Source organism: Muscardinus avellanarius, assembly GCF_963383645.1.
Source record: "Muscardinus avellanarius genome assembly, chromosome: 1".
NCBI lineage: Eukaryota > Metazoa > Chordata > Mammalia > Rodentia > Gliridae > Muscardinus > Muscardinus avellanarius.
The window spans coordinates 139,928,939-139,952,821 of NC_137786.1; the positions used below are offsets into that span (position 1 = coordinate 139,928,939).

Genomic DNA, 23,883 nt, shown 5'->3' on the forward strand with positions numbered 1-23,883 from the left:
TATGATTAGTGACTAAAGAACATAGACTCAGGCAGATTTGGGCTTACGTTCTTTCTTTCTTTATTTATTTATTTATTTATTTATTTTTTGGTGGTACTGGGGTTCCTGGAAGCCCTTCTATCTCCGGGCTACACTCCCAGACCTATTTTTACATTATTTGGAAACAGGGTCTCCTAAGCCAGCACGCGCGCGGCTAGCTTCGAACCTGCGCGATCCTCCTGTCTCTGCCTCCCAAGCGCGGGGATTACAAGCGTGCGCCACCACGCCCGGCTTTACGTTCTTTTTTTAATCACCCATTGGCTGAGTGAACTTTAGTAAGTTCCTTAATTTCTTTAAACATTAGGCTTGTAATTGATACGATAGGGATAGTAATAATATCTGTGTTATATCCAAGTTGTGTTAAGTAAGATTCAAACAAGAGTACATTTGCCTTAATATCTTGACAGAGTTGATACTCACTAAATAATAACTGTACTTTTTTAGATAGCTTGTTTTCCAAAGCATGTTAACTTAGAACAAGGTATATTTTGGAAATTATCATATGAGCATGATTTTTGTCTTCCTTTAGTACAAGTACAAAAAACTCTTCTCAGGATGTTGGAAGTACCTTTTCTTCTCCTGAAGACTCTCTACACAAGTCTGAGGTAACAAATAAGCCACTGAGCTCTCCTCTCTCTGCCCTGGGAATGCCTGCACACCCAGCTCCTCGAACAGTCACGGACGAAGAAATGAATTTTGTTAAGACCTGTCTTCAGAGGTGGAGGAGTGAAATTGAACAAGATGTGCAAGGTTGGTGCTCTTACAACTTGTTACTTTTTGCCTTTTCTGTTTGATTGAATACTTATAAACTAGGCACCTTTGGATGCACCTCTTGGTGATGCCATACAGATTCTTGAATTTTGGCCTGGTAATTATGACTTCATTTGCACCTGGCATGCTCTGTAAAATTGGTTTTCACCACCATTATACAGCTGTATATGTAGCCCTCCCAGATTCCTTCCTCCAAATCTCTGGGAATTTGCAGAATCTTAGACACTCATTTTCACTTTTGCTGAGATCAATAGATCTTTCTCTCGTTCCCTTTCTTTTCTTCTTTTCCTTCCTCCCTTTCTTTCTTTGTTGCTATCTTTCTTGCTGTGCTGGTGATCAAACCCAGGGCACATGTTCTACTACAGAACTATATATCCCTTGCCCAGATTTTTCTCCATCTATTAATTTCCATTCCTGTAGTAGGTTTTTTTAAAATATGCTTTTATTGGCACATTATGGTCTCACAGCATAATGTAAATCATGTTGACAGTGACATGCATGCACTCAGTACTACCACTGGCCATTTGTACATATGTGAAAATACCAATGTCAGTCTCAGTACTGTATATGGGGAAGAGGGGAGATGGGGAAGCAGCTAGAGTCGGGGGTGGAGGTGGGGGACTGTAGTAAGTTTTCTGAACTTTGGCTTCTATTGACCTAAACTTAGCATTTTAGATTTCTTCTTTGGAGCCTTTCCATGTGGAAATGTCTTACTGAAGGTTAATGGGTAGAGGATATTTAAGTGCTGCACACAGTGTAAAATTGAATTGTTCAGTATTCTCTTCTTGCAGGTTGGTTGACTCTGCCGTATTGCTCAAACTTCCCCTTCTCTTCCTTTCTCCTTTTATTTAGGGAGCAAAAATACAAAACTCCAAAATCCTCCCAAATTCTCATTAAGAGAAATTTAGCCCTGCCCTTTGTTTTTCTCATATTAGAACCTGTTGCTGGACGTATTATTTCATACCCAGGTGCCTCATTTAAGTTCTTTCCTAATAGAGACAGTTTCCTCTTTAAGAACTTTTGATGTCATTTAAATTTTTTTTTTTTTTTTAGTGAAATTACATTGAATTTAGAGCCTTCATACCTTAGCGCATCAACTTCTTTGAAGCTGTGTGCTACTTTGTGGTTTCTATCAGGAAATTGAAATCATTAGAACAATGGGTATAGACAAGCAGTACTATCTGCACAGTTGGGCAGCTTATGTGACATGAAATGAGATAATCTTAACAAAGTCTTCTTTTTAACAGATTTGAAAAATTGTATTGCAAGCACCACCCAGACTATTGAGCAGATGTACTGTGACCCTCTTCTTCGTCAGGTAGAATGCAAATCGATGGGAAAGTAGTCAGACCGTGTACTGATGCTAGATACAAGAAAATACAGTTGTTTTTTTTTTTTAAACAAATAGAAATATTCCTCAGATATAAGAATAAACTTGAGCTGGGTACTGTGCTGCATGCCTGTAATTCCAACAACTCAGGAGGCTGAGGCAGGAGGATTGCAAGTTCAAGGCCAACCTGGGCAACTTAGCAAGACCCTGGTTCAAAATAAAATAAAGGCTGGGATGCTGCTCAGTGGTAGTATGCTTGCATAGCATGCATATGACCCTGAGTTCAATCCCGAGTATCACCCCTCTCAAAAAGAAAAAAAATTAAGATGGATACTGTTAGCCTTATTTTAAGTTAAAGAAAACAATGTACCTTTACCAGTAGTAGAATCTAAAACATTCTTATTTTGATTCTGCCTTGTGGTATTTTTTCATACAGTAGAAAGTTTGCTGTCAGACACTAATAAAATTTTTCACAACATGATACTTTAAGTAGTATATAGTTTGGAAAACTGACCCAGAGTCCTGTTATCCATCCTTTCCAGAGTATTATGGTCTAGAGTATAGGAGTGCTTCTTTATTAGCATGCTTTCAAGCTTTATGCCTCTAATAAAAACTCCAAAAGGGACTAGGCAGGATAGAAATTCTTACTGTCCCCAGAAACTTTTGTTCAGAATAGTGTTCTGGGCATGGCCTTGCAGAGGCATCTGTGTGAATGGAGCACAGACAGAACAGCTGCAGGAGGAGAGTTCTGCTTCTAGAATAGTAGTGAGCACACTTCTATTGTGTGACAGAAATGTCTTGTATGAATCTGGGTTTCCTGTTGTCTCGTATTATTCGTATTATTATTATTATTATTATTATTATTATTATTATTATTAATTATTTGCAGTCCTGGGGATGGAACCCAGGGGCACTCTACCTCCAAGCTACAGCCCCAGCCCTATTTTTTTTTTTTTAATTCTTTATTTTGAAACAGGGTCTCACTGAGTTGCAAAGGGCCTCAGTAAGCTGAGGCTGTCTGTGAGTGAACCACGATCCTTCTGTCTCAGCCTTCCAAATGCTGGGATTACAAGCGTGCACCACCATGCCCAGCTTCTTTTGTATTATTTAAAAAATCTTCACCACCAGTGAAAACATGTATAGGTACTGATGGGAGTGTAACATAAATCTGATTCTGACTGACTTTCCTTTTTTTATTTTTAACTAGGAGTTGCTTAGCATTTAAGCATTAATAACTTTTGTCCACATTGAAAAAGTACATGCTTTTCAAATGTTGAAACAACCAAATGAATGGCTAAAGGGTCTTCACTCCAGATAAGTGGTGGCCACACACAAGAAGGAATATAAGGAGTGTGTGACTGATTTAAAAATGAAACAGTCTAACTTAAAATGTGGTACCAATAAAATAGAAACAGAACAAAATAGCCACTAAATTTGTTTTTAGGTCCCAGTTATGGTAAACATTTTCTCCATGTGAATGATCAAGGCCATTCTCTTTTGACAAACTGACTTTTAAGTTAGAAGGATAAATAAACATAAGTTATCTTTAATTACAGAGTTAAGATCTATATTAACTCTAATCATAAATCTATAATCATAGAGTTAAAAGAGCCTTCAGAGGGGTCATCTAGTTCAGCAGTCTGGTTTTAAAGGTACTGGAACCAAGATACAATTTTTAAATTCCAAGACTGAATTAACAAGCTTTTCGATGAGCCCCACATCAAACACATGTATAAATAGGTGTTTTTTCTCTATCTGATATCTGGAAACAGTTTTGAATTTAATAACCTAAACTTTATTCAGATTACTTTGCTTAATCTAACTGAGGAGTTTCCTTTGTCATTTGCAGGTACCTTATCGCTTACATGCAGTTCTTGTTCATGAAGGACAAGCAAATGCTGGACACTACTGGGCCTATATCTATAATCAGCCCCGACAAACCTGGCTGAAGTACAATGACATCTCTGTTACTGAATCTTCCTGGGAAGAACTTGAGAGAGATTCCTATGGGGGCCTGAGAAACGTTAGTGCTTACTGTCTGATGTATATCAATGACAAGCTACCCTACTTTAATGCAGGTAAAAATATCTTAACGCAGAGATGTGAAAAAAATCTGTTACTACTCAGGGAAGGGAACAGTCTTATATTTCTTTTGAAAATATTTTTAACTATAATTTATTATTACAGAATAATGCATTTTTTTTTGAGGTACTAGGGGTGGAACCCAGAGACATTCTACCTCCAAGCTACACCCCCAGACCTATTTTTTTATTCTTTATTTTTGAAACAGGGTCTCACTGAGTTGCAGAGGGCCTCACTAAGTAGCTAAGGATGGTTGTGAACCGCGATTCTCCTTTCTCAGCCTCCCAAATGCTGGGATTACAAGCGTGCGCCACCACGCCCGGCTCATAATTTTTTTTTAATTTTTTTTATTTTTATGTGAATCATATTGAAAATGGCATACATTTGACCCCTCCCCTCTCCCAACAATGAGGGTCTGGTTGACCATGCTACATTTATACTTTTACACATATTTGAATGTAGCTCCTCTATTAATCAACCTCAGCCTTCTTCATCTCCTACCCTTCCATTCTAGCTTTGTGAGGTTTCCCCTCCATTTTATCTGGAGTCCCTCTGATATTCCTAATTGCCCCTAGTTTGGGCATGTTAGAGGAAACATATGTCCTTTCTCTTTCTGTGCTTGGCTGATCTCACAACATAATGTTCTCCAGGTCTTTTCATCTTCTTGTGTATGACATGATTTTGTTCTTTATAGCTGAGTAGAATTCCATTGTGTGTGTTTCCCATAATGCAATCCATTCATCTGTTGATGGGGACCTAGGTTGGTTCCATACTTTGGCTATTATGAATTGTGCTGCTATGAACCATGGGTATGCATATGAGAATAATGCATTTAAAAGATATAAACAGCATAAAAGGAAATAAAAAGGAAAAATAAGTTTGTTTCTATTTCCATCTTTGACCAATCGTCCCAAATATATACTATTAGCTGTCCTGTAGATATTGCCCAGCCATACACTATTTTCTATCCTATGTAGTTTCCAAGTAATGTTCTGTATGAATGCTCGATTTTTAAAAATTTTTTATATTTTCCTTTTTTTTTTTTTTCTTTTTTTGGTGGTACTGGGGTTCCTGGAAGCCCTTCTACCTCCGAGCTACACTCCCAGACCTATTTTTTATTTTTGGAAACAGGGTCTCTTAAGCCAGCGCGGCTGGCTTCGAACCTGCGTGATCCTCCTGTCTCCGCCTCCCAGGCGCGAGGATTACAAGCGTGCGCCACCACGCCCGGCTATTTTTTCCTTTTTTTATATTATAGTAATTTATCCAAAATTAACAATGATAATCTCACATTACAGATTGATTTGTCTGATATGAAACTTTTGATCACTTAGAGATAACATTTCAATATTTCTTTCTTGTTTCCTTTCTTACCAGAGGATATTTTTTCTTTTTTTTTAAAGTGAAACTATACTTTTTTTTTTTTTTTTCAAAAAAATCTATCCTAACATGAAATATTAGGATAATATCCAAAACAGTCTCGAAAAAGAACAGCTAGAAAAGATGTACATTTTCTAATTTCAAACCTTATAAAGCTACAATAATCGAAACAGTGTAATACTGCTATAAAGGCAGCTATATCAACCTGTGGAGTAAAATAAAAAGCCTAGAAATAAATTCTTCCATATATGGTCAAGTTATTTTTGACAAGGTTTCCAAGAACATTTAGTGAAGGAAATAATAATCTTTTCACTAAATATTGTTGAAAAATAATAATTACATGAAAAAGAATAAAAATGGGCCCTTACCTAACACCATATACAAATATTGACTCAAAATAGATAAAAGACCTAAATGTAAATCTTAAGACTATAAACTTTTAGAAGAAAACCTGGGTCATAACACTTCACAACATTGAAATTGGCAGTGATTTCTTGGATATGATTCCAATGGCACAGGCAACAAAAGAATAAACAAACTTCATAAAAAATAGAAAAAATGTACATCCAAAGACAATGTAAACAGAATTAAAAGTTACTGATAGAATAGGATAAAATATTTCCAAATGCTATATCTGAAGGTATATTGATATTCCAAATATAAATCCTAAAAATTAGCAACAATAAAAGCAAACAAAACAGTTTAGAAATAGGTAAAAGACTAAAATAGATAATGAATCTCCAAAGATTTTTATATGACCAGTAAACACATGACTATCACTCATCATTATCATAATATAATTAATCATTAAGAAACTACAAATAAAAACTATAGTGAAATACTACTTCACATTTGTTAGGGTGGCTACTTAACATGAATTACCTTGCTCCAGTCCTTTACCTTGAGTTTGTTACTCTTTTTACTTGTAAAGTGTGTTTCTTGTAAGCAGCAGATGGATGGATTCTGGTTTTTAATCCATTTTGCCACTTTATGTCTTTTTATTGGGGAATTGAGGCCATTTACATTCAGTGTGATCATTGAGAGATAACTTTTAATTCCTAACATGTTAAGATTTTATTTCTGTTTGAAATACTGTTTATTCTTCTTTGCTTAGTTGTCTGCTGGGTGGAAAATCTTGTTTCTCTAGTTTTGGTGTGTATTACCTATTTCTTCTTTGTAGTTCATCTCTTTGAGTATTTTCTCTAGTGCTGGTTTTGAAGACATAAATTTCTTCAGTTTCTGTTTGTCATGGAAGCTTCTTATTTCCCCATCTAATTTGATAGATAGTTTTGCTGGGTAGAAAATTTTTGGCTGGAAGTTGTTTTCTTTCAGAGTTTGGAATACGTTACTCCAAGCCCTTCTGGCTTTCATGACTTAGTATGGGAAGTCTGGATTGATTCTATTTGGATTGCCTCTGAATGTCACTTGGCCTTTTGTTTTTGTTGCCTTTAAGATTCTGTGCTTGGCTTCTACATTGGTCATTTTGACAGTTATGTGGCGTGGGGAACCTTTTCTTTGATCCTGTCTATGTGTTCCTTTTTGGAGTGATCATCTTCTCAGAGTGAGATTCTATTCTCCATGTGGTCTAATTGATTGTTTATAGTTTGAATTGATGCCTTTACTTCAATGATTGCATCCTTTATTTCTTTCAGACTCTCTCTAAATTCTCTTTGAAGGTCCTGTATTATTTCTACACTTATATTCCTGATTGGGTCTTCTGGAGCTCTCTGAATTTCTGTGTTATCAGGTTTTGATATTATGGGGTTGTGGGCGTTCATTGCTCTATTGTTGTTCCTCTTTCCCATGATTTCAGAAGTTTGTGCCTTCTCTGGGTTCTTCCCCAGCTCACCATGACTTCACTTAGGGTGCTCTGGATCTCGAGTTTGTGGTAATCTCAGCTGCCACTACTCCTTTACTGGGTTGTATCACAAAGTCTCAGGCCAGGGAGTTAATCAAGGCTGCGTGAGACAATGTGGGTGCTGGGCTGGGCATTTTCCCACAGGGAACTGCGACTAGGGTGTGGTGTCTCTGCCACCACTACTCCTTCACTGGGTTGGACTGCAAAGTCTCAGACCTAGGGAGATTATCAAAGCTGCGCAAGTCCCTGGGGGTGCAGTACTGGGTTTTCTCCTTTAGGGGCCGCAATTTCACTTACAGTTGTTGTGTGCACTGGTCTGGAGCTGTTGCGGGCATGGTGAACTCGCCACTGCTGCTGGCAATATGGCGCTGCTGTTACACCCTCGGCCGTCAAGCTGGCGTATTTCTTTTCTGGTTTTGATTTCCGTTCTGAGTCCATGGAAGGTGTGATGAGGTTGGCCACTGGGAGTTTTAGACGTTCTTTACGTTGAAAGAACTGCTGAGTTACACCCGAATGATCCACAGCTACTCACTTCAGTTCCTTGTTTACCTTTCCTCTCTGGAGCCTGGTGCTGTGAAGCAAGATGGCACTGGTGCGGCTCTGCCGCTGCAATGCAGGCTGGTTTCTTTTCTGTTCTCTGGTTGTTCTTCTAGTCTTCTTTTTTCTCTGTCCCTTGTGTTTACATTTTTTTTATTTCTCTGCTGATAGTGTCTTCTGGCTATGAAAAGCGCTGATTTTGTGGCAATATTGATCGGGTGTTAGCAGGACTCATAAGTGCTGCTTTTCTGGGTCGCCATCGTCCCGGTGTATGCTCGATTTTATTTATTCCCCCTCCCTTACTTTTACCTGGTAGATGATAGATTTTTCTATTCAGTTCTGTACCTTTTTTATTTAGATCTCTGTATTTTCATAAACAGAACCTCCTCATTCTTAACATAATTCCATTGCATATAATTTATCTGACCAGCTTCACATTTTTAGGATTTTATTTTCACTTTTTTTTATTCATACTAGAGGTTCTCAGGGGCATTCTGTTTCTGAGCTATACCCCCAAGCCCTTTTATTGTTTTTTTATTTTGAAATAGTAAGTTGCTGAGGGTCTCATTAATTTGCTAAGTCTGAGTCTAGACCTCAAACCTGCAATTCTCCTCTCTCAACCTCCCAAGTACTGGGATTATAGGTATGTGCCACCAAGCCCAGCTGATAGAGATTTTAATTATCTTTAGCTTCTCTGCCTCCCCCACCCTAATTTAGTAACATTTTTGAGCCTTTTTTTTTTTTTTTTAATGGTACTAGAAATTGAACTCTGGAACATTCTACCTCTACGCTACACTTCCAGCCCTGTTTTATGTCTTGTTTTGAAGTCTTCCTAAGTTGTGCTAAGGATAGCCTTGCACCTGCAATCCTCCTCTCTTAGCCTTTCAAGTCCTGGGAATTACAAGTGTGTGCCAGCATGCTTGGCTTGAACATACGGTTTTGCACCCTTTAGAGAAGAGTAAATTTTAAAAGTATATGTGCTTGAACAGTTTTATAGTTCTCGTAGTATCTAGAGCAGTACTAATTGCCATTTATATTTTACTTTGTTCCCCAGTGTATGCTTTCTAATTTTATTTCTGCAATAACTTTAAACTCTAAAAAGGAGATAGGAAGGTTAGAAATTTTTGTCATTTTCTACTGGGTTTCATGCTTTAAGAGGATCTACAGTTGTCTAGATTCATATAGCAAGTAAATAAATGTCAGGCCCAACATTCAAATCCAGTTTTGATTTCTAGAATTTTGATCTGTTTAAATTTACATTATTCTCTCTTTCTTCCTTTTACATCTTTTGTTAGAAGTTTTCTGACTACCATTTTACATGTAAGATAATAGGCTTTTTCTGGGCGCCTGAGAGAAGAGTACTACAAGGTTGAGGCCACCCTAAGAACAACATAGCAAGAGCCTGTCTCAAAATAAAAGGTGCTGGATGTGTAGCTTGGTGGTAGAGCGATTGACTAGTTTGTACGAGGTTCTGGGATGAATCCCCAGTGCTGGGGGGAAAAAAAAAATGGCTTTTTTGTTTTTAAATACTCAAGCTTTGTTGTATTGTGTAAGTTTAAAAAATGTAAGTTTGGCCGGGCATGGTGGCGCACGCTTGTAATCTCCGCGCTTGGGAGGCAGAGACAGGAGGATTGTGCAGGTTCGAAGCCAGCTGCGCGCGCTGGCTTAGGAGACCCTGTTTCCAAATAGAAATGTAAAAATAGGTCTGGGAGTGAAGCCCAGAGGTAGAAGGGCTTCCAGGAACCCCAGTACCACCAAAAAAAAAAAAAAAAAAAAAAAGTATAGCTGGAAGTGGAGGCACACCTGGTATTCTGGTATTCTCAGTGATTCAGATGCTGAGGTAGGAAAATTGAAAGTTCAGGGGCAGCCTGGGTAACTTAGTGAGACTCTGTGTTGCAATAAAAAAATAAAAAGAACTGGGGGTATAACTCAGTAGCACAGTACTTATGGGTTTAATCTTCACTACCATCAAAAAGAAAATATGTAGCCGGGCATGGTTGTGCATGCTTATAATCCTTGTACTTGGGAGGCCGAGACAGAAGGATAGCTCAAGTTTGAAGCCAGCCTCAGCTATTTAGTGAGGCGCTCAGCAACTTAGTGATGCCTGTTTCCAAATAGGAAAACAAAAAAGGTCTGGGAGTGTCATCTGGAGGTAGAAGGCCCCAAGGTTTCATCCCCAGTACCAAAAGAAAGAAAAAAGAAAAAAAAATAGAAAATATGTAAGACATTCTGTCCAAATAGCATATTTATTTTCCTCTGTTACTTCCTGCCATGTTCCCGAGGGACATTCCACTATTGAGCTATATCCCCAGTCTTTTTTTTTTTTTTTTTTTAACTGAACTGAGGATGGAACCCCATATTGTTTCATATGCTTGCTGATAACAGTTGATTGTATGGAACTTCAAAAAGTATAAATCCCTTAAAATTTCTATCTAGCTTTCTTGAGATAAGTGGACATTCTTATCAATAATTTGTACAGTGGTTAAATTGATAGAACTGTTTAGCTTTAATTTTCCATTGTATCAATTGATTTTCAGAATTTTCAAGAAATGTCTGATATATCTGGTGCTTGACCATGATTCCAAATCCTTTTTCTCTATCATTCATTTAGCAGGTATTTAATAAGTGCCATCCTACTAATGTGACAGGCTCTGTGCTATTCTTCCTAACCATATATCTCAGTGTTTCTGGTGAATCATATATGTATGTACGTTACATATATTGTAACGTGTTGTTAGGGGGAAAAAAAGATGAAATTTTTTTTCTATCTAAAAAGGATCATTTGGTTTCTAGAGACTTTCTGGATAGTCATCTATTCACTTATTTATTTAATTTTAATTTTTACTTACCTATGTGTGGGGATACTGGAGTTAGAACCCAGGGACATTCTATGAGCTACACACCCACTCTATTTATTATTTTATTTTGAAACAGGGTCTCACTAAGTTACTGAGGCTGGATGTGAACCTGCAGTCCTTCCTCCTGTCTCAGCCTCCCATGCACCACCACACCTGGCATGGTCCTCCATGTATCCTCCATTTAACTGAATCCTTGGTTCTTTTTTCTCAGAGGCAGCCCCAAGTGAGTCAGATCAGATGGCAGAAGTAGAAGCCCTGTCTGTTGAACTCAAGCACTACATTCAGGAAGATAACTGGCGGTTTGAGCAGGAAGTAGAGGAGTGGGAAGAAGAGCAGTCTTGCAAAATTCCGCAAATGGAATCTTCTACCGGCTCACCATCTCAGGAGTTTTCTACATCACAAGGTCTGTAAGAAGGACACATTGTCAGTGATCTAGTAGCATGCGTGCTGCACTCCCCAGCCAGCCAGCTCCGTGTACCTCAGTGACTAAGTGGGGCCAGTCTTCACAATATGTTTCATTTATAGTTGGTATTATACAACCTGATAGAATAAATTGGGGCTTTACTGTAGATTCTCTAACTTACTTGATTTACCATCCCCCTTTCACAAAACCATTACTCAGCTCCCCGCCCTCATCTGCCTTCTTTAGTCAAACAGAAGGATGCAGTGCCAGATTTGCATAGATATCTATGAAAATATATACTTTACATTGTGATTGCCGATGAGCAGAAATAATATCAGAAAGACTACTAGTACTTTATACTTTTGTTAATTTTCCAAATTGTAGGAGAAACTGGTCAAATTAATAGGTAGGCTCTATGAAAACTGTCCTCCAAAGGAGATCTTTCTAACAGATCTTGGTTGTTCTTGGGAAGCCTTGGGATAAAGAAATTCAGCAAAGTTGTGATCAAAGTAAAAGTTACAGAACCTTCAGTGGGTTCTTGCTGAAGTAGCCTTTTTTTTTGTAGTCACTGATTTCTAGAGTGGCATTTGTATAGTCTTTCTTAAAATGTGTTGGAATGGTTGTGTATTAAGCTGTGTGTTCATCCTGCTTGCCTATTATCAGGACGTTGTAGCCCTTACTTATCTTCACATGCTAATGCCTTTGTACGATTCTCGGTCAGAGTCTCCAGCAGCCTCTTCTCATGGAGTTCGCTGCTTGTCATCTGAGCACGCTGTGATCGTAAAGGAACAGACTGCCCAGGCTATTGCAAACACAGCACGTGCCTATGAGAAGAGTGGCGTAGAAGCAGCACTGAGTGAGGTGAGACTGACTGGGAGCTGAGACGCAGGAGGGCCTCACTTTCAACAGTCATTGCCAGCTTTCTCACATTTCTGTTTTTCTGAGTCTCTGCTATTTTTAATCAAACCCTCTTTATTTCTCTTGTTTGTTTGTTTTTTCTTACTGTTTCTTCCCATTCTGCTGCTACAGCTTAAGGAAGCTGAACCCAAGAAGCCCATGCCCCAGGAAACAACCTTTGCAGAGCAGGCAGAGCAGCCCTCAAAGGCTAATGACACAGAGTCTGCTGCCCAGCCTAATTCTGAGGTCTCTGAAGTCGAGATTCCCAGTGTGGGAAGGATTCTGATTAGATCTGATGCAGATGGATATGATGAGGAGGTACAGAGATGAGTGCAGAAATTAGCTGTTTCTTGTCAGTCTTACATTTCCCTCTTACTGTGATTGAATTTTAAAAGACATCTTTTAAAAGGTGTCTGGCTTTAGCTAATAGTTTTTCATTGAAGCAAATAACTGACAGATGGCCTGTCTGGTTTTGACTTTAGTTACCAATTTTTAAAGATAGTTGTTTGTACTGTGTAGTGCCCCCATGTATGTATATCCACCCAGGATTTTGTTTGGGGATTACTGCTGAGTCTAAGTGACTCAGAAAGGTAGTTTCAGTTCCTCTCTTGGCATTGTAGACAAAAACGCCTTCTATAGAACTCTTGTTTTTTCTATCAGTCCATTGTTTTTCCTCCAGACAGTGATTTCAGATGTCCAAGAGCAAAACAAATGTGTATTATAATTGGTATTCCATTTAATTCTGAATCTTTAGTAGGAAGCTCTAGAGTCCCAAGTTTTTCGTCATCTCCTTTTTAGTTGCACTGCATTTAAACAATCATGGATACTGGCTCTCATTTCTATTTACTCCTGTGGATTTTGTTTTTTTTAATCATTGAAAGGTTTTTATTTTATAGTCATTTCTGTAGTGGCTTTCAGACTTGTTCTATTTTGTTTTGTTTTTATTTTTGTTTTTGGTACTGAGGGGCATTCTGTCTCCGAGCTACATCCCCAGCCTTATTTGTTTAATTATACTTATATGTATTTATTTATATATTTACATTTATATATTACATTTTTATATATTACAAATATATATATATATATATATATATGTTTTTGTGTGTGTGTGTGTGTGGTTTTGGAGACTGAACCCAGGAGCATTCTACCTCCAAGCTACACCCCCAGCCCTATTTTTAATTTTTCATTCTGAAATAGTCTTATTAAGTTGTGGAGGGCTTCACTAAGTAGCTGAGGCTGGCTGTAAACCTGCGATCCTCCTGTCTCAGCCTCCTAAGTACTGGGACTACAAGCATGTGCCATTATGCCCAGCTTATTTATTTATTCTTTGAAACAGGGTCTCACTAGGTTGCTGAGAGTCTCACTACTTGCTAAGGCTGTCCTCAAACCTGTGATCCTCCTGTCTCAGCCTCCCAAGTACTGGGATTACAGGTACACCACCACATCTGGCATCCAGACTATTTTTAATATACTGTTTATCCTAGGAAAACTGTAAAATAATTTATGAAATTTACTTTTTGTTACTAATAATTGAATTCAGGGGGATTGTACTTCCTAGCAATAGCCCTAGCCTTTTTTATTCTTTTTATTTTGAAACAGGGTCTCACTAAGTTGCTGAGGCTGGCCTTGAACATGAACTCTTCCTATCTTAGCCTTTTAAATACTGGGATTACAGGCATGCACCACCACACCGGGCTAAATATTTGTGTATTTAAGCTATCATCCAATGTTCCTGAATTAAATTACAATTCTGGTCTTAGGCACTTCTCCTCTGAGAGCTGTAATTTAGCTTAATTCTTCAGCAGTGCCCTATAGGAGATATTTTTGGACAAATGTCTTTCTTCATCTTGCTTAAATTAGATACGTAGACTAGCTCGTTCTGGGCAGGGTGTTGATGTTATACAGAGGGATGGAAGCTGTGCCTTAACACAGGAAGCGGGATGGGAACGCCCTGCAGTTGAGGTCGCTAGGGAGCACGTTGCTCTGCTGCCTTCCAGCACCCTGTTCACCTTGCTTTCATACAGTCTTCCTCTGAACACTTTTCTTTCCTTTGTCTCTCTTGTGTTTTGTGCCCCCTTGTGGTAGGTGATGCTGAGCCCTGCCATGCAAGGGGTCATCCTGGCCATAGCTAAAGCCCGTCAGACCTTTGACCGAGATGGGTCTGAAGCAGGGCTTATTAAGGTATCTCTTGTTTTTAACATTTTAATCTTTATAGCCCAGGTATGTTAATATGGGGCAGTAATTCTATAAATGAGGAGAAATGGGTTTAAAATGTCCTTCATGTAGTGAAATGTAAAGTACCCTTTCCCGTCCAACTAGTGAGAAGTTATCCCATAGTAAAACGACTCCTCTTCTCAGCACCAACCAGCCTTGGTTAGCAATGCCAGTCTGTGACATCCAGACTACAGAGGCTTTTGTTACTGTTAGGAGGTGTTTGTTAATAAAGCTCTGAGCAGTTTTGTGCCTTTGCAATTTGGGGGTATTACTATAAAAAATAGGTAATGTTTTTAAAGATATCTGAATAAAATAGAAGATTCTTGAATAAAAATCTATTTGTAGTGATTTTAAAAATGTCATTTGAATATGCCTGCAACAGTTAAAACTAAATATTTGAGGGACTGAGGATGTAGCTCAGTGGTAGAGCACTTGCCCAGCATACACAAGGCCCTGGGTTCAATCCTTGGCACACCCCCCTAAAAAAATATATATATTTTTTTAAAAGAATTTCATGAGAAAAACCAGTTTCTTATGAATACAGTATGTCTTTGGTGCCAGAATGCTAGAGGAGTTTCATTCCTTATGATACGCAAACAACTTAAAAGATTTTCCAGTTGCTTTTTAAATCCACAGTAGGAATTTCTTAGAATTGACATGAAGCTCTGATACTCTCTATCCCCAGGCATAAGTTTTTATGTGTAGAAGTCCAGAAAACTTCTTTTCCTAACTATCAGTTGTGTCTTTAATAGGCATTCCATGAAGAATACTCCAGACTCTATCAGCTTGCCAAAGAGACCCCTACCGCGCACAGTGACCCTCGACTTCAGCATGTCCTTGTCTATTTTTTCCAAAATGAAGCACCCAAAAGGGTAGTAGAACGGACCCTTTTGGAACAGTTTGCAGATAGAAATCTCAGCTATGATGAAAGGTGAGAAGGGCACACTCGACTAACTCCCCACCCATGTGAAGTCCTCCGAGGGAAGGATTTCATTGCCTGCCGAACTTTCTCCCACACAGATCAATCAGTATTATGAAGGTGGCTCAGGCTAAACTAAAGGAAATTGGTCCAGATGACATGAATATGGAAGAGTACAAGGTGAAGTCTTTCTTCTTCCTCCTCTTTTTAATCAACAAAGCAAAAACATTAATTTTGCATTTTTAAATGATACTTTTTCTAATATGCATTAAAATACAACTATAAATTTTCAAAAAAAAGAAACGCTGTTGCATTTCTACTGAAGAAGACAGTGTGCTCACCACACCTACTGAGGTTGAGGTTATTCTGTGTTACTGGGAGTAGCCAGTCTTTCCATCTCCCTGTACCTGGATGGTCTTGTCAGTACTGGAGAGGACATTTTATTTCTGGAGAGGTCATTTTATTTATACCAGAACTCAATGGCTTTGACATGGGCATTGGAAATTCTGGGGATGAGTTCTAGGTTCAGAAATAAATATTTCTGTTTCTAAGTGAAGGAATTGAATTTTGAAAATTCAGGTCAATGGTAGATTTTTATTTTAGATGTTGAATGGAGTTTTGTGTTGTTAGTTTTTGCAGTACTGGAGATTGAGCCCAGAGATGCTATACCACTGAACTACATCCCCAGCCTTTTTTTGTTTTTTGTCATTCATTCATTCATTCATTCATTCAATTTATTATGGTTCTTGGGGTGGAACTCGCGGGCATTCTACCTCTGAGCTACACCCTCAACCTTGTTTATTTTTTATTTTGAAACAGGGTCTCACTAAATTGCAGAGGGCCTCACTAAGTTGCTGAGACTGGCCAGGAACCTGTGACCCTCCTATCTTAGCCTCTCAAGGATTTATAGGCATGTGCCACCATGCCCGGGTTCTTTTAAAAAAAAAATTGTTGAAGATTTAAAGAAGTTTATTAGAAAGATAGAAATACAGAAAATAGAAATACAGCCCCATGCCAAAATGGCATGGGGGGTGACTCAAAATGAATATACCCTAAAATTTTTTTTTAATTGAGTGTGTGTGTGTGTGTGTGTGTGTGTGATACTAGTGATTGATCTCAGGGGAATTCTACCTCTGAGCTATACATACTCCAGCCTTTTTTAAAATTTTGAAGTAGAGTGTCTTTAGGTTAGTTCATGCTGGCCTCAAACCTATGATCCTTCTGTCTTAGCCTCCGAAGTACTGGGATGACAGGTGCATGCCACCACACCTAGTTGTTTGTATGTGTATATGTGGTACTAGGGATTGAACCCAGGGCTGTTTTACCTTTGAGCTGTACCCCAACCCTTTTATTTTTGGTTTTGAAACAGGGTCTCACTAAATTGCAGAGGCTGGCTTTGAACCTACAGTCCTCCTGTCTTAAGTATTAGGATTATAGACATGTACCACCTTGCCTGGCTCATACCCAGCTTTAATTTTTTTTTTTTTTTTTTAATTTTGAATTGCCTAGGCTGGTATTTGAACTTGTGATCCTCCTGCCTCAACCTCCTGAGTAGCTGGGATTACAGGTGTGTGCCACTGTGCATAACTTGAATAGATTTTTATCTGAAACTTGTTTTAAGCCTGCCCAGATAAATAAATATTTGTACTGAATTTAAAAATTACAGTGGTAGATAATGCAGCACTAGTATATTAGATCAAATCATTAATGGTAGCTGTTCTTTTTCAGAAGTGGCATGAAGATTATAGTTTGTTTCGAAAGGTGTCTGTGTATCTCCTAACAGGCCTGGAACTCTATCAAAAAGGAAAGTATGTGGCCTTTTGTTTCACTGAGATTATATGTCAGGATGCTGCTCCTTTCTGCCACCCACCCAGGGGTTCTGAGCATCACGCCATGCTTCGCTGCCCTGGCACATACACTAGTGTGCCTCTACACATTTTCCTTTCTTCATTTGGTTTTGTTCTGAGTAACAGTTTCATCTTTCAAATAATGATAGATTTATTAATGAAGAGGTAAACGATGGTAGACTTTCTTTTTGACAAATGAACTCAGAAAAATGAATTTTTGAGTTGGGATGGACCCCAGCAAGCATCCAGTCCCTTCCTTTGTTTTTGAGATGGAAAAAAAGGACGAACAAGTTTTCTGATTTACCTTGAGTTTTTTGGCCAATTTGTAAAAGAGCTGAGACTGGCTGTGCTCTTTGGCCTTCAGGCTTTTCCCAGGATAGCATGCTGTCCATCATTAAGACTTTTCCATAGTTGCAGCCAAGTGGATTCTGCTCTAGTGGTATGGGGAACACTGAGATCTAAGCCCTGGCAAAGGAGAACTCACCTGTGAATTTTCTGCCATTTTCTAAGGTACCAAGAAGCACTGTCCTACCTGGTGTATGCCTACCAGAGCAACGCTGCTCTGCTGATGAAAGGGCCCCGCAGGGGGGTAAAGGAGTCAGTGATTGCTCTGTACCGAAGAAAATGTCTTCTGGTTTGTACTGTTTGCAAAGCCTTAAAGGTTTATTGTGTGTGTATGTGTATGTGTTTCTCTCTATTCCTTAGAACCATGGTGAGATATAACTTAAAATACTTCTCTCCCAGAGATTTTAGATTTTCCCCAACTCTGAGCAGTTTTACATTGGAACGGGTTGTTTTCATTACCTTAAGTGAGTATCGTTCTTCATCAACCCCTAAGGGAGTTGAGAAAGCGAGTCAGCGTCCTCTCTGTGGCTGCATTGTAACTTTAATCACACTGGTTCTTTACTGCACAGTAAGTTCATGGAGCATCGATCCTCTTCTCATTCAGCTCTTCCCTCTGGCCTGACACATAGAGAGCATGTAAAAAAATGTGTGTTGAATAAATGTGTGTTGAAGGACTGGGGTATTTTTCCAGTGTTCCTTACTAAACTAGAAGATGAAACTTTATGGAACTTCTGAGAAATTCCATTTTTTTTAAAAGGTACGGCTGAGTGTGATGGCCCACACCTGTAATCCTAGTATTTGGGAGGCTGAGACTGGAGAACCATAGGTTCAAGGCTAGCCTCGGCAACAACCTCGTGAGACCCTGTTCCAAAGCAAAAAAATGCTGAAGATATAGCTCAGAGGTAAAATACCTCTGGATTTAATCTCTAGTACAAATAAGTAAATAAATAAGCACATAAATAAGTAAATACAAAAATAAAAATGTAGGAAACATAAGAGGTGGTCTTGCTAATTAGGTTGACATCACTGTCATACACTAGTCAAGAAAAACTTATCCTGGCCTGTTCTGAATTTGGCAGCCACACGGAAAGGCAGAACTGGTCCCCTCTGCCTGCCCAAGGCTACACTCCACACTTGTCCTTCAGAGAACTGTTGAGGTGCTTGCCTTTGGATTATGTGCTTATGTTCTTTCCCTAGGTGACCAGCTGTCAGCCCTTCACAGGAGGAATTGGGCCATCATTCCTACCAGTGCCTTCCTCGATCTTATTACCAAATGGGAGATATTAAGTTATGACATGCTCATCTCAACAGTTTCGTTTTAAATCACCAACATCCTTTTTTTTTCTTCTTCTTCTTGTGCAGCACTTGGGATTGAACTCAGGCTTTTTACCTCCAAGCTATGCCCCCAACCCAGTTTTTTTTGTTTTGTTTTGTTTTGTTTTGTTTTTGAAACAAAGTCTCGCTAAGTTGATGAGAGTATCACTGATTGCTGAGGCTGTCCTTGAGCTGTGATTCTTCTGTCTCTTTTTCTAAAGTACTGGGATTACAGGTGTGTGCCACCACACCTGGACTATTTTTTATTTTGAAACAGGGTCTTACTAAGTTGCTGAAGCTGGCTTTGAACCTGTGATGTTCCTGTCTCAGCCTCCCAAGTACTGGGATTATAGGCGTGCGCCACTCTGCCCAGCTCACATTGACATCTTGAATATCCACCTCACTCAGCTTGCACAGTCATGAAATATTAATGATTTAGACTTTCCATCATTGGTTCTCAAAAACCAGCGTGTATAGCATCACATAGAGAACTTTCTTTCAGATAGTAGCAATGTTCAGGTCTCTCCCCAGACAGACTAACTAGAATCTTTGGAAGGGCCTGCTCATGGTGTGTACAGTTGATTCTGGTACTCAGTTGGGGTTAAGAACCATAGAATAGTTCTTTCGGTAGAAGCTGATGCTTGGTGGAAACAGCCTGACTTTAACTTGCAAGGTCAGGTCAGTGAGTCACAAACTTTGTTCACTTGGGAGGTTTATGTTTTTTTCAGCCTTTTTCTCCCCTCTCATTTATCTGTAGGAGTTGAATGCCAGAGCAGCTTCTCTCTTTGAAACAAATGATGACCACTCTGTAACCGAGGGCATTAATGTGATGAATGAGCTGATCATTCCCTGCATTCACCTCATCATTAATAATGACATATCCAAGGATGATCTGGATGCTATTGAGGTCATGAGGAATCACTGGTGCTCTTACCTTGGACAAGATATTGCAGGTGTGTTGGTGTTAGCACTTCTGATCTTTTCTACAGTTTTGTGAATTTTAGAAAGTATGGTGGTCTTATTTTTCAGCTCTGGTTGTCAAAGTCTTTTAGGACATTGGAACTCTCCAGCATATAAGTGACTTAAATGGATTTGCTATGTGGGCATGACCCTAGGCTCTACTCATCATAACCTCCTCCCCTGTCTCCCTCGTACCTCCTTAATTGAAGTACATCCTCGGGAAGCCAGAAAGCTCTATTTGAAAACAGTCCCTGCTCTCTGGCTTCCATTACTCTCTCTTCTGCCCAATCCAAACTCTTTCATAGCTTAAGAGTCAAAATCTGGAGCCAGGCGTGGTGGTGCACGCTTGTAATCCCAGCATTTGGGAGTCTGAGATAGGAGGATCCTGGTTCATGGACAGCCTCAGCTACTTAAGTGAGGCCCTTTGCAACTCAGTGAGACCCTGTTTCAAAAATGAAAAGACTAAAAAATAGGGCTAGGGGTGTAGTTCAGAGGTAGTTCATCCCCAGTACTGCAAAAAAAAAAAAATTATTTCTGCAAAGTATGATTACTTGATGCGGCAATAACTAAATCTTCCTGGGACTTGAAATTACAAGACAAAAGAATATTATTAAGTGTGATGACTTTGAGATTACTAAATTAGTATAGGGAAATCCCTGTTTATTCAGAGTATCTTGGGGATGAAGCTTAAAGATAATTATTTTTAGGTGAGTTCAGTGGACTTGGAGGGTTGATGTACATTCTGAAAAGAATCCTCTGTTAGTTTCTCAATGGTATAGGATATTCAAGTGTTTCATAGTATTTATTCTAGTGGTAAATTCTAAATATGTAGTTGCTATGTATTTTTAATGTATGCAGTTTTTATTTGGACCATATGTGATATATAGCTTTACTTAGTGCCATGTGTACACATTGGTATATTTTAAGCATTTGGAAGAAAATAGCACCATTATATTTATAGTAAAGAGTATCATATTTTCTTTCTCAAATTGATTAAAAGACCTATCCGTGATACAGTGAATATGTAGTGCAACTCTGTCCACATCAGAGAGCTTAAAACAGTGACGTAAACCTATAGTATACTTCGCAAGTGGACCTTTGTCCCCATTTGACCTAAAGGAATCATTTATTATCTGGCCAGCATAATGCTTTCGCCTTTGAGATTGGTAATAGACTATTTGAAATCTTTCCCATGTATTTGCAAACTTACTGGTTTTTACTCAGAAATCTATTTAGCTGTATATGAAACCATCCATTTTCTCTCCACAGAAAATCTGCAGCTATGCTTAGGGGAGTTTCTACCCAGGCTTCTGGATCCTTCTGCAGAAATCATCGTCTTAAAGGAGCCTCCAACTATTCGACCCAATTCTCCCTATGACCTCTGTAGCCGATTTGCAGCTGTCATGGAGTCAATTCAAGGAGTTTCAACTGTGACAGTGAAATAACCCCCTTTCTGTTCAAGGCCACCCAGTTTCTGGCCGCCCACCTGCTGCACAGCCTTCACCTGGGGAAGGGGATTAGGTGGACAAGTAAGATTTAGATCCACACCTCACACATACTGTGTGCCTAAAGGAGGATCAAAGATAAAATTGCACTTTTTAGGTATAGAATCATGAAAGCGTGACTTCACTAGAAAAGGCAGGAATTAGTGTATGAAGATACTGAATTATGCCAGAAAACCTGAAATGCCTTTGAACCTACCTTAATGCTTGAGCTTTTTTAGGCCTCTTGCAACTTTTTAAATTACCCTTCAGGCATAAATATTTTTGACAGCAGAATGAGTGATTCATCAGAACCTGAACCAGATGAGCAGCTAATAGTTATTTTATCAAATACAGATGACATTTAAAAATTCTGAACTATATGAAATTAGCAATGTACCTTGCCTGGCTCTTGACAGACAATACAATAGTATTGGGGCTGATAAAACCCCACCCTTTTACAGGTGGGTAGAATATAAGGTTACAGGACAGTGAGATGCTATAAAGACAAAGGAAGCTGCATCTTTTTTTTTTTTTCTTTTATATTTTTAAATAAACCAGAAAACCTCATACTCAGTCCTGAGTGAAAGAAAGGAAAGCAATTAAGGACTTTGACCGAATAGCATTATGAAGCTTGATGAAAGATAGTATTTTAGTAGTTGTTAACCACTTAGGCAAAATTTTCAAGTATCTGAGAATTATCAAACAGTCGTTTAAGGCTACTGCTCACACAGTGGAACACTTTGATTCCCCTCTCCCATTTTGCTTTTACAAAATGAAGATGTGGATTTGTAAAAAGGAAAAAGATCTATCTATATATATGTATATGTAGAGAGAAAACTTTTTTAAAGGAATAAACTGGGAATTATGTTTTAACCAAATTTTAAAGATTATTGGAGGAATTGTGGGAGGGAAGAACACTTCATACAACTATGCAGATTTTATAAATGTGCAATAAACATATTTGTTTTACCCTTGGTGTACAGTGTGACTCTTATTTAAGTATCTATATATTTTTTTATTTTGGAAATGGATGAACTCTAAGCACATCAGTTTTTTTCTTTTTTAAAAGAAAAAGATGGATTAAAGGGTTGAAAAATTGATATGGCTGGAGGTGCCAATATATATGAGCAGGCACCAGTTGGTCCCTGAGCAGCACCTAGTGGTGACTGATGTCTTACTATTTGCCATTTGCACTGCATATAAATGTATCCACTTTGTAATTTGTCAGCTTTTAGAATGAAAAAATTCCTAAATGGAATGTTTGCATTTGGATTAAATTAGTACTAGGCATCTTTTACAGATATTTAAAGGAGCTTTTGTGTTTTAAAGTTCATTGCAGCCTGGTGTGGTGGTGCATGCCTGTAATCCCAGTACTCGGGAGGCTGAGACAGGAGGGCGGATCACAGGTTCAAGGATCAACCTAGCAAGACTGTTTGAAAATAAATTTTAAAAATAGGGCTGGCGATCTAGCTCAGAGGTAGAATGCCCCTGGGTTCAATCTCCAGTACCGTACACAGTTCATTGCAAAAATTTGTTGTAGGAAAAGGTGTGTGTGTGGGGGGGTGTAATTGGGGATAGAACCTAGGGGCCTTCTACCTCCGGGCTACACTCCCAGACCTATTTTATATTTTATTTGGAAACAGAGTCTCTAAAGCCAACTGAGGCTGGCTTTAAACCCTCACAATCCTCCTGTCTCAGCCTCCCAAGAGTGCACCACCACACCTGGCTAGGAAAAGATATTTTTGAGGGGGAGCACAGGGGCTCAAACCCAGGGGCACTCTACCTCTGAGCTACACCTTGAGCCCTATTTTATTTTTTTATTTGGAAACAGGGTTGCTGAGGCTGGCCGTGAACTTGAAGTCTTCCTGTCTCCACTTCGCAGCGATTCTAAGCATGCACCACCATGCCTGGCTGCCTCTCTCTTGTTACTCTCTGACATTGAGTACTGTGCACAGTGCTTCAGTTAAATTATTTCGCTTGACAATCCCTTGCACTCTTCCTTTCCAACTTGGGCCAGGCAAAATGGCTCCCGCAAAAAAGGGTGGCGAGAAGAAGGGGTGTTCTGCCATCAAGGAGGTGGTGACGGGAGTACACCATCAATATTCAGAAGCTCATACACGGAGTGGGTTTCAAAAAGCGTGCCCTTCGGGCACTCAGATCCGGAAATTTGCCATGAAGGGGATGGGGATTCCACTTGTGCGCATTGATACCAGGCTCAAAGCTGTCTGGGCCAAAGGAATCAGGAACGTGCCATATGGGATTCGTGTGTGATTGTCCAGAAAGTGGAATGAGGATGAAGACTCACCCAACAAACTATACCTTCGTCACCTACGTTCCCATTACCACCTTCAAAAATCTGCAGACAGTCAACATGGATGAGAACTAACCACTGAAAGCTAAATAAAAGTTATAAAGCTGCAAAATATATATATATTTCATGTAACCGTGGGGTAATAGTAGGAACTGTGGTTTGTCCAGAGTTAGAGCACTAATCCTTGTCTTCATAGCCTATTCTTGGAGCTGCTCATCTGTCTTTTGACAGTTTTATAAAAAAAAAAAAATTATTCCTTTTCTACGTCACTTATTTCCGCGTCAGCTATTGGGAATCTACACTCAGTCAAGAAAAGGAAAATGTGGACATCCACAGT

At 39.0% G+C, this 23,883-nt stretch overlaps 1 protein-coding gene and 1 pseudogene across 21 annotated transcripts in view; both read left to right on the top strand.

The window, feature by feature from the left end:
* The window catches only part of USP28 (ubiquitin specific peptidase 28), a gene marked incomplete at both ends in the record, with an annotated part of 74,731 nt that extends 53,535 nt beyond the window's left edge, over positions 1-21,196 (top strand). For 8 of the 20 annotated variants that reach the window (XM_080718435.1, XM_080718436.1, XM_080718442.1 and 5 more), the window contains 11 exons: positions 569-789; positions 2,058-2,128; positions 3,990-4,218; positions 11,064-11,255; positions 11,977-12,116; positions 15,119-15,297; positions 15,387-15,465; positions 17,014-17,093; positions 17,643-17,766; positions 19,549-19,744; positions 21,021-21,196. In XM_080718435.1, coding sequence (XP_080574561.1) covers positions 569-789; positions 2,058-2,128; positions 3,990-4,218; positions 11,064-11,255; positions 11,977-12,116; positions 15,119-15,297; positions 15,387-15,465; positions 17,014-17,093; positions 17,643-17,766; positions 19,549-19,744; positions 21,021-21,196 — 1,687 coding nt within the window. Of the gene's footprint in view, positions 1-568; positions 790-2,057; positions 2,129-3,989; positions 4,219-11,063; positions 11,256-11,976; positions 12,117-12,284; positions 12,471-14,237; positions 14,334-15,118; positions 15,298-15,386; positions 15,466-17,013; positions 17,094-17,642; positions 17,767-19,548; positions 19,745-21,020 lie in introns of all 20 variants that reach the window. The other 12 variants (XM_080718432.1, XM_080718443.1, XM_080718445.1 and 9 more) reach the window with 5 other exon arrangements.
* Positions 21,197-23,257: 2,061 nt separating this feature from the next.
* LOC308264353 (large ribosomal subunit protein eL31-like) lies at positions 23,258-23,621 on the top strand (annotated as a pseudogene). Its single transcript has one exon. The product of its transcript is annotated as a large ribosomal subunit protein eL31-like (transcript).
* Positions 23,622-23,883: the final 262 nt, after the last annotated feature.